The sequence below is a fragment of the Biomphalaria glabrata genome, chromosome 14 (genome assembly GCF_947242115.1).
Source record: "Biomphalaria glabrata chromosome 14, xgBioGlab47.1, whole genome shotgun sequence".
Taxonomy (NCBI): Eukaryota; Metazoa; Mollusca; class Gastropoda; family Planorbidae; genus Biomphalaria; species Biomphalaria glabrata.
This window is the reverse complement of record NC_074724.1, coordinates 20,050,431-20,061,944: the sequence shown is the minus strand read 5'-3', so window position 1 is coordinate 20,061,944 and position 11,514 is coordinate 20,050,431. Positions and strand designations below refer to the sequence as shown.

The 11,514-nt window shown below is 36.5% G+C and overlaps 1 protein-coding gene across 6 annotated transcripts in view; it reads left to right on the top strand.

Moving 5' to 3' along the window:
• Window positions 1-208: 208 nt before the first annotated feature.
• Window positions 209-11,514, top strand: part of LOC106079426 (MATH and LRR domain-containing protein PFE0570w-like) — a 71,402-nt gene continuing 60,096 nt past the window's right edge. For 4 of the 6 annotated variants that reach the window (XR_008774921.1, XR_008774920.1, XM_056011549.1 and 1 more), the window contains exons 1-3: window positions 209-369; window positions 915-1,035; window positions 10,437-10,513. Coding sequence is in view for 2 of the 6 variants with exons in the window: in XM_056011549.1 (XP_055867524.1) it covers window positions 944-1,035; window positions 10,437-10,513 (169 nt within the window). In the remaining 4 variants the exon portion in view is untranslated. The remainder of the gene's footprint in view (window positions 370-914; window positions 1,036-10,436; window positions 10,514-11,514) is intronic. The other 2 variants (XM_056011552.1, XM_056011551.1) reach the window with 2 other exon arrangements.

Sequence of the window (11,514 nt, the reverse complement as noted above, 5' to 3'; positions counted from 1 at the left end):
ATTTCGTTAATCTTGTTGAAAAAAAAAAGATTCTGTTTTTTTCCTTTCTCTCCCCCCCCCCCTGTTATCGTTTTTTTTTCTCTCTCCTTTTATTAGTTCTCTTCCCAATCATCTATGTTACGTCTTGTATCTTTTTATTTTTCGCAAACTGTGTATTTATTATTTACCATAGTCTCACTTATTCTGTCTAGGCATGAAACCAGATATTCCCAGTCCTTGCTGCTTATCAATTTTGGTCTTGTGACGGGACAACACTGCTCACGATAACTAAGAGCTCGTTTATCCTGTGCTAGCGGTATGTGAAATAAAAAAAAAAGCTATTACCGCCCTGTTGTTTTCTGTTTAAAGTTTGATATAACTCCTAAAAAGGTAAGTTGGTCTTTTTAATTTAAGAAAAAAAACTTTTTTTTCTATTTTTTTAATCGTAAAAAAAAGCTTGTATTGTAAAAAGTTATGATGTTGACATATTTTCAGACATTTAACAAATAAAATTAGAGATCAAACTTTTGTAGTAGACAGAGGAATATGGAGGTCCTTCGATAATCGTCCATACCCTTATTGTATGTTATATGTCTACGTCAGTCGCATTAATAGTGTAAAAGACAAACTCCGTAATTGATGAATTGTAACACTATCTATCAACATACACAGCAACTTATAACAGAGTCACACAATGGATAAGACTTTCAAATTGAAAAATATTTTAGTGCAGATTCTGATGTCCACATCAAAAACGCACACACACACACACACATATATATATATATATATATATATATATATATATATATATATATATATATATATATATATATATATATATATATATATATATATATATATAATGATAATAATAATAATAATAATATATAGACACACACACACACAAAGTAAAGATTTTCTGTTTTCTACAGCCCCAACGTATTACAATTGACTTGACACCATGCGGCCTTACCAGACTTGCTGTACAATATGTTTAGGTTTAATTACTATCAGCATCTTCTTCATTATTGAATGTTTGCAAACTAGAATTCCGTAAGTTGAGTCTTCTTTTTTAAATAAACCCCTAATCTATAACGTGTTTTTAATATGATTTAATTGCCAGTCTACCAGGAATAATTTTAAATTGCATATTTTATAGTCATGAAACTGTTAAAGGTTTGCATAAAATTAACAAATGTGTGCATTTGTAAGTACCACTGTAGTATTTTAGACTCGTAAAACGACTATTTTCCTGATAAAGGTTTGTCTTTTTTCCGTCCCAAAAAATATTGCCTCAGACATAAACTTTTTGCCCTACACGGGATATGTGCATTTTTTTCTATATTGTTCATAAAGGCATTTGACAGAACATTGTTATTTGTGCAGTCTTACCATTGTATGCCCATGGTGGAGTGCAGACATTTTTGGTTAAAGCGTTCAAGACGTATTTGTTGCTTTCTGTAGAGTCACTGGCTGATCCAGGGGGGAGGGCGCATGGGCGCCCGCAGGATTTTTTTCAGGGGGATGCAAGCTGCCACCCATGGCTCAAAGTCGTATCCTCAACTTCATGAAATAAAAAAAAAAAGAAACTAAACAAGGGAATAAAGTATTTACTGTACACTTTGTTAACTTTATCCGTGAGGCCCGTGCTTGCCTACGTTCGACCAAACAAAAACTGCAAATGTTGCTTGTGGTTGCAGAAATTGTCAATAACTTTACTTTTCGATGAACAAACTGGTGAACTCTTATCGCGCAGTTCTGATATTCTTCTTTGCATTGCAGCGCTTGCATCGTTTTAGGATGAAGACAAAAAACAAGTTGAACTGACCATTATTATTGCTCGAAAAGCGAGACGTAGGCTAATGAAGAAACGTAAGCATTAAGATATTAACGTAAAGCCATGTTCTTTAATAACTCCCAAAATCCAAACATGTGTTTTTTTCTCAGTGTGTCGGTCGACTGCGAATTCTCGGCAGCAGCAACTCAATATCCGGTATCAAGCTTTTCTGCCAGCAGTCTGTCCATCCTCAAGATGACACCTCTGTCGTGTTCCTCAGGATGGTCAAGTTGGTTTTTGATTATGCCATTAATGTGACTGCTGATGTGCTGTTGAGCGGCCACTAAGTTAAGTTGGAAAGACTGCAACACCTTAGAAACTGGTACATAGAAACTGGTTCAAGAACAGAGGAATAATTGACGACAATGAAATGACAAATCAGAAACACAAGAGAAGGAGACATTTACTACACATGTACAGTTCATCTGGTTTCACTTGCAGTCGTTATTTTAAGATCCGCCAAACAGTCTAAGATATCTAAGCTGAGACTTAAAGCTCGAATGGATTTGTATTTTTCAGTTCATTGTGTCTAACACAAAAGAGATAAATTTAGCACCAACGCTATCGCAAGGGACAGTTACGGAAAAAGAATGCTAGCCATCACAGGGCAGCCATGGCCGAGTAGTTTATCCATGTCTAGACTGTACAATGACATTTGACACATGCATCACGTCTCTCTGAAAAACAGGAACTAAACCAATGAAGTCGAATATAATCGCAATCAACAAACCGAACGCTCAAAGAAATCTACTCTGTGCCTGCAGTTTCATCACTAAAATACCCAGTAAATGCAGTTAATTCATGATGCTGCATCTCGTACTTTTGGGTTCTTGCTGCTGCCAGCGCTCCGTTGATCCAAATCAACGTTTTGACTCGAACGATGACATGTGAAGAACTTTCTTGTATCTCTTCTATTGTAAACTGGTGGACGTGTTTAACCTGCTGTTTTATCGAGCGCTGACACCGACCGCAATTTCGAAAGACTCTTTACTTTTGTTAAAAAGAAAATATAACATTTTCACATCGAAAGATAATAGGCAAAAAAATATTCTAGAACTTAACTAAATATAAAAAAATAATTGTAGCATTTTACGTCTCGAGACGATTTTTTCCCTTTGCAACTTCTTGTGTGACTGAAGAGGCCAATCCTTTGTATTTTCACCCTTCTTTCTACTACCATTGTGTATGGCATTTGCAATCTGGGACCTTTCCTTTTATGCTCGCTCTTCATGTGGATCAGTATACCTTAGTAGTGGACGACCAGCGGATCTCCTGCCTTCTGTTAAATCACCATACAGAATGTCATGTGAAAGTCGACCTTGTGGAATTCATTATAACTATAGCTATGTGCAATTACAAACAAATCCTCACAACTAGCATGCTATAGAATATGTGACATCCTTTATAGAGCAAAGAATTGCAAGCCTAGAATAAATCGTACATGGTCGGACATGAGCTACAGATTTGCCTATTCTAGTTATAATAATAGCATATCTTTACAACTGTACGTCAGTGGAAGCACTACATGTTAAGCTACTACACTTTATAATATTCTAATGATAGGCCTTTAGAAGACGATGCGCAAAATTTTCCTAAGCATTAATTAAGTAAACTCTTGAATCAATAGTGCATGGGTACCCGCAGGGGTGGTACATTGTGGTGCACTTGCACCCCCCCCCCTCATGGATTCTGATTAAATCTACATCTAAGTAATAAAAAAAACAGATCTAAGTAATAAAAAAAAACAGATCTGGAAGATGTATTTCATTTTAAATTTAAAAAAATGTCTAAAATGTGGCTACTCAGAATTCAGAGGCGTGCACATACATAGTTGGCCATCCATTCCATACGCCTAGGTTAATCTACTTATTTCTACTACTACATTAAGCAGTGGAAGCACTACTTGTTCAGTTGCTACTTAGAAGTTAATTAATTTGATGGTGCGAAAAAATGGCTAGAATTTGGCTACTCAGAATTTTAGTAAAGAAATTACACAATTTGTATAAGAGTTTAGAGTCGCCCCACCCACTTTTTCTTTATTGCCAAATGCAAATCATTAGCAGAAATTATAAAAAGGATCGAGGACTCTTACTCGATTAATTGTTTTCACTCTAACGCCCCCTCCCCTTTTCAGACGAAAGCATGACGTTTTGAAACAGAATAGTCAAATATGGCGACAGAGATTATGTAATTGATGAATTTATCATGATTATTTTAAGAAAGACTTTGTTTCATAAGAAATAATTCAGTATAATAGTAACAATTGAGATGAATTTTAAACACAAATATTTTTCCCTAGTCGCCATTTTTCTAACTTTTATTCAATCTGATATTTTTCTACTGTATAAATAAATTTGGGACTATAACTCACATTTATGATTAAATCCTGAAAATGCAAAAAAAAATAAATAGAGTAGAACCTAATTGGGCCACTAAATCTCCCTCCCCCCCTTTCAAAAATGTTTGTTTTGAGCTTTGAATTATAGTTCTGTAACTAAACGAAGCTACAATAGGCCTATTGAACAAAAAGTAATACATGCAAAGGAGCTTTTTTTTTTACAAGGTTACAAAGACAGTTTGTGTGGTGACGCAAACTGAAATCGGCCCCCGAAGTGGTTCTCCCAGGCGGGTAAAAAGGCAGGTTTCAATATTTTCAGAAAGAATATCAGAATAAAATTCTATCAAAGACAAATGACAAAAAGAATGGAGAAAGTATGTTGACAGATCTTGTGTAGTGCCCCAATGGTCCAGCAGACCAAATGATAGGTGAAAGTGAATGTGAAGTTAGATGGGAACCTGGCCTTATTAATGTCTTATAATGAATATGCAGTTGCTTTAATGGTTTTGTAAAGGGACAATCTCTTATTCCTCAAGAAAAAAGCATTTCCTTAAAAAAAAATCCTTTAGTTCAGTGTTCTATCGTCATAGCGTAACGATGCACTTCACGCGATAATATGAGAGGGAGGTAACTCTTAACATGAAGATAATATTACTATAATTGCGCCTAATAAGATATACGGCACTTGCCCATAAGTTATTTTATTTTACTAAATTTGATCTGCCTTTTTAACATGATGAATAATGAGCCGTAGATGTCAGGAGAATGCGTTTCTGCAGTGAAGAATGCAAGACAACGCTTGGCGTCTGGGCCTCGCCCCGAAACCCACTGGGGGAGCTTACTGTTTTTTTGTTATATATATACATGTGTGTGTGTGCATTTATGCATAGAGTTAGGGGGGTGATGCGCATTGACAAGACTTCCGCAGCAAATGGCATGCAAATAAATCCCGAAAAAAAATATGACTAATAGCCAACAGGGCTTTAAAAGAGGCATCAGTATTGGAGGTGAAAAGCTGAGTAGTGCTAACAGCTTCAAATACCTCGGATCTATTGTCTCAGATGAGGGAACAAAACTCGAACTACTGCCCCAAATAGCACAGTCCACAGCAGCCCTTTCAAAACTGAAAATAATTTGGAAAGACAAGGGCTTGGCCCTCGGCACCAAAATCAGACTGATACGCTCCCTGGTCATGGCCACATTTTTATATGCTTGCGAGTCTAGGACGCTTACTGCAGAGCTAGAGAGGAGGATCCTAACAATGAAATTGAGATGCTACAAAAGGATCCTGGCATCACTTTCAAAGACCGCATCACAAACCAAGCGATCGGACCCCATGATGACCTGCTAACTATTGTAAAGAAACGCAAGCTTAAAATATATGGCCATATTACAAGATCCACGGGGCTCGCAAAGACTTTCCATCAGGGAACAGTACCAGGAAAAAGAAGAAGAGGCAGACAGAGAAAACAATGGGAGGACAACATAAAAGAATTTACGGGCCTATCATTGATAGAGGTTTTAAACAAGGCAAAAGACAGGGAGGAATGGAGAAAGACGGTCGAAAAATCTTGCTTGGTGCCCCAATGGTCCAACAGACTAAGGGATAGGTAAAGGTAAAAGGATTGTTATGCAAAAAATCGCCCCCCTCCCCCACTAAAAAGTTCTGGATCCGCTAGTGTGTAGAGTACCCTTGTTTCAGATCCATAGAAAAAGTTTAGAAGAACCACTGCTTGGTAGTCGCTGATTTGTAGGCCTATAGGTAGACGTAGAGATTTATTTTGTAACACTCTCGCCTGTATAAAAGCGCTACTAGCCTTAGCCAGAGGTTTTTATTTCTCTAAAGGGCTGCGTCATTAGATACCGTGATTCCTAGATATTTAAATAAATCTATCACGTAGAGAGGACTAGAGTTAGACGTTCTTTGTAATTTGTGGATCTGAGTAGATCTAATTAAGTGATTTCTGGGAAAAAAAGACTTCTATTTTTCCGAAATTGATTGTGAAACCAAGCAAAGAGGCATCGTAAGCAAATCGTTGACAGCGAGCTGAAACTTATGTTCAGTGTGAGGGCGCGATCATCGGGATAGAGAAGCTCTGTAAGAACATCTTAGCGGAACCTGACTGTCACGGATGAATTGTGTGTATGTATGTATAATCTATTTTTACAATCTGCGCGAATGACCGGAAGTGTGTTTTGTTGTCAGACAGAGACCAGCTTGTGTGATATGCAGTAAAGCTGATTAAAGTTTATGTGTTTGATCTAGTGGTTTAATTGTTTTATTTTGTTAACTACAGCTGAACCAGGGACACCTAGACGTATCGAGACCTAAGGCAGATTCTATCGAGTTATAATTATAAATAGAATAGGAAAGCTGTGACACTGACGTAGATGCCTTTGTGCAATCTCTGCTTCATTGGATCCAGCATTACCCCAAAGAAGATAACGAACAAAGGAGCATGGACACATTCATGCTTTAAGCTATATCTATTGAGAAGATAGCAGAATTTGCCTAGAAAAGTTGGCAGCATTTTCAATAATATTCTAAAACTTTAACATCTATATATATAATTCTCTTCATGACTCAATAGAAGAAGAAACGGAAAGATCACTCTTTTATTTCTGTAATTTGGACTAGAGTTACCCCACGTAACTTTAGAAGCGAAAAAATGAAAAAGGGGGGAAGACAAGTAGTATTCACCCGTCACTAAATAGCAGGGCCGGACCTAACTATTGTGACCAAGAAGTCATGGAAAAATCATTCTTTTATTTCTGCAAGTCGGACTAGAGTTGGTTTTTATTAGAAAATAAATTCATCTTGCATTTTATTAATTCTTTACTACCTACAGAATTACTTTAAGAGCCTTGCGTGTAGCGAAGTCATAAATATATCATTAAAATTCTATTTCTTCATAGATCACGCTCAATAACAAGAATTACCAAATGTTTCCATCTATCTATGAGAATTATTGGCCTCAAGTAACTCTTCATTAGTTTGAGGCGCGAGAAGCTTATTTCACCAGATTACACAATTACGGGTATTGCATAATGCCTTTTTTTATCGCGCGTAGGATTAGCGTTTTCCATATTGAATGACATCCCAAAATGACAATTTTTGTCTATATTGTTGTAACCCTGCCTTGCACCAGTGCTTGAGGTGCACACTAGTGACTAGTGAACGTAAACAGGAAGACACTAGGAGAGAGAGAATAATAGTGCATCAGGGATTGTGAAGAGTCTGAATGCTTGGAAACTAAGAAGCCAGCTTTTGTGCTGCCTGAAGGTTGTAGAAGGGACCTGGAGCGAAGCGGGGAAGGCTGTCGTTGGTCCACATTCGGGTTGCTGTCTAAAGGACTTTTAAATTAGTAGCAAGACTCTGAGGAAGTTGAAGACTGTTATGTGTTTGTCCTAGTGAATAAACACCTGTCTTTATTTCCTGTTAAACTGTTTGAGTTGTCTGCCTTTACGTTGAGTGCCTACCCTAGAGTTACAACAATATATTTCAGGAAATTTGTATGAGTTTTCTAAAGATTTCAATTATTTCCGATCTCCTAGACTTTTTCGTATATTTTGCAATTTCAGGAGATTTCCAGGAAATGCTGGTAAATCAGCAGGCCGCGAGAAATCTGTTATAAGTTATAAAATGATTTAATTTAATAATTTACACCTAGAAATAGCGCGGGTCCTGTGAAAGTGCGGGGCCCACTGCGGGCGCATAGGTTGCAGTGGCCTAAGGCCAGCCCTGCAAAATAGGGGCGTATGCTATGCCGTGGGTCGACTAGTATTACTTTAATGTGCTATATGTTAATCCTCAATCTAATTTTCAAAACCAACAGCACCGAAACGAAACTTAACTTTAATTCCTAAGTGTGAGCAGGTCAGGCAGGCGCGAGTGTGGTGGCCTATTCTCTTCTGCTGCTCATCATTTATTCATTTATAACAGTAGGCAGGTGGTAGCTCTACTGGGTGGGCCCAATCTGTGCACCTCGGTCTGCGACCAAGGGGCTAGAGTCGCCTAAGCAACCAGACAGCACAATTAAACTAAACTAAACTAATCTAGCTAACTAAAAGAACAAACTAAACTAAATTTATAAAACAAAATATAAATACACTTTATTCACAACAAACTTACAAAGCAATAAAAATATAGATGAATACAAAAAAAAAAAGATAAACTTTACAGAAACAACTAAATAAACTTAGAAATAAGCAACTAATCAACCTGACTATACCACTACCAACACTAATAAGAAACCCAAATGTCTAACTATCTTTACTAGATTACACCTAAAAATACCAACACTAAACACAACAGTACAGCAGACAGCTTAACTGTGGCAATAATATACTAATAAAGGCAGCTAGGCAGTGGAAATAATGACAGTACTACCGCACAGTTAGGCAGTAGACAGTTAGGCAGTAGACGTAACGACAGGAATTATAGCCTGCAATTACAAATACATAAAACATAAGACATAATAACAAAATAATAATGAATTAGATCTAGACTAACACATACAAAATAATACAGACATAAGGTAATATTCACTACCAGCCTGTAGCTAATGAAAGCAATACCGGAGTAAAAGTTAATGTCTATGCCACAACACCAGTTGGGCTAGACAACAATAACAAATCTAGATTTGGCTTAACAAAGCCGCCATCATGGAGCGTTGAGTAGGACGCAGCCATCTTCTACATTAAAAATTAAAATCGGCAACATGCCAACTTAATGGAGTGGTTATCCTAGCAATAAGATATTAATAAAAATACATAGGGGACATAAAATATTTACACATGGACAAACAATAAGGGGATCATTAAGGATGACGCAAGGGGGTGACGCTACTCAAGTTTACGGAACATCCGGTTCCATCAGAGGTAATCATGGCTAATTAACTAGCCAGTGATGTCACTCTACTAATCACTACTAATCAGTCTACATCTAGACTATAACAGTAGATGAAGGAATAACTAATACAAATATAAACTAAAGAAGTAAAAAAAAAAACATTTTCCAACTTACAGGCGGTCCCAGCTGAAATTACACTTCACACAATTAACTTTACACAGGCACTACTGTCAGCACTGACCACTGGTCAAGACAAAAGAGGGCTCAACGTGGTTCCGGAGCTAGCTATAACTGGTCAGCGCGAACATATCGGAGAGCATGACGTCACGCTAATTACCTAAAACTAAACTGGACTACTGATTTCCCTAATTTGTACCTAGCCGTACGCTATAATAAAATCTAGAAAATTACTAAAGACACGGACTACACAACATTATATACCAAATTAAACAGCATAAAAAAGAGAATCTTAAAAATTAAATCTTACAAAAATACAAAAAGGAAGAAGAAATGGAAACAGTGCCAACAACTCTAAGGCTAGTTAACTATTTTTAAAAACTACTTTTCCTCTACGAGTAAAACACAAATAACAGAAAAAGACTAAAACTAGCAGAAGTTATAAATAGCGGAAACTACAAACACACAGCACTGACCTATGCAAGAAGAAAAGACACTAAATTAAATTATTCTAGCCTGGCCTATATAAAGTAAACAGATCGAAATACAGATAAAAATAGATAACAAATAGACCTGGGGTCGCACGCTCACATAAGCAAATCACTAAACTTCAAACAAAAAAAAACATAGTCTTATACTCTATCTACATTTATTCACAAAGTCCCAATGACATGAGTTTATGCATGGCCAGCCATCATCTTTTCATCCTTGTCCTGATTTGAAGAGGATGATTTCTTAAAGTGGGAACACCAACTGAAATACTTTCAAACTCAAAGAATTAGATTTATTCTCATAAGAAAGGGAGTTAAAATCATGCAGTGAACAGCCGTACCTATATCTTGTCAGGTCAACATGCAATAAGTCCTGAGCTAGCCAGGAAAACCAGTGACTTAGCAGAATTTAAGTCATTAGTTAATATGCATGACTGAATGCGTAGGACGTAATCATCTTTTTTTTTGAAGTAACGTCTGTAGTATATAAGATAAGATAAGAAGATCTGTTTTGTCATGTAAACACACAGTAAGCACACAATACAAAAAAAAACAGAACAAAAGACATTAATAAAAGTCTAATAACTGAAAGCCAACTTCACTCTATCACATTTATTTTCCAATATCTGCCGAGAAAAAAAAATTACAGTACGCATCAGTCGGTCAATCAGAATGTTAAGTGTTTAATCAGTTTGTATGGTTTTAGCTAAACAAATTCACTAGCATAATTTTTCTTCTTTCAAAATATCTCATGTTTAGTGGCCCTAATGTATGCAGATCAAGAACAAGGTGTTGTCGTGGATGGAGACTCTCCTCTAGTGGAAGATGCATTGTGCGTAAGTAATTTGTTTTTGAAGACTTGCGGTACTGATAGGTAAAAATAGAAGCAACAGTTAAGCATTCAAATAATAGTCGTTAAGAGGTTAAGTTTCCTACATTATTTTATATATGGATTAGATAGTTTATGTCCTAACTCAATACCGACTACATACATTCTCTATCTTTGATTGTTCTGTTCATTCACAAATGCTGTAATCATAAGATTGGTGAACCTCAAGTGCTTGAGAAAAAACATTAATAATTTTACTACATTAAAGGCACAGAATTCCAGCAATAGTTGCTTTTACAGAGCTTTTATCATTCACTCTGTCTATCTGGTAAAAAGTCTGAAACATTCTTTTTCTCTCATTTCCCATTCTCGGATCAGCGTTGCACAATTATTCATTAAAGCTGTCAAAACAAGAATGAATCACAAAATTTACCAATTAGTTAATTAATTGTTGGTGATTAATTTCTGCAAGCATGGCATGCTTTTAGATCCAAATATTGAAGATATAAACTCCAACAAAAAATGCTGCCCAGCACCTTCACTTACTAAAATTTGGTACTTTTAGACACATGATATAAATATATTAGTCTGCGCTATTTTGTCTTGCGCTTATTTTGTCCGGTCAATCGATGATAATACACAAATCATAAATGATTTACTTCACATTTTCCGACATAGACCACAACATGGGCTTAGTCAGGGTGGGGGTTCTTGGGGTTCAACACCACCCCCGTAATGAAATCCCCCCGCACGGGGCATATGGAGTTTTGTGACTGATTTTTTGCTTTGATTTTGTTTATTTTAGATGAGATTTTATGTTAAACCATCACTTGTCCCAGCGCAGCCAAGGGGGTTTTGAGTTTAAAATCCCCATCAAAGTGTGGTTCTTCTTCTATATAAAAAAAAGCAAGCGAAAGTCACGATATTCCTTTAGCGTATCTAAGGGTATTTGGAATTTAAAACCCCTTCTAAATTTTTTTATGACAAAATCTCCGATTCAATATAAGA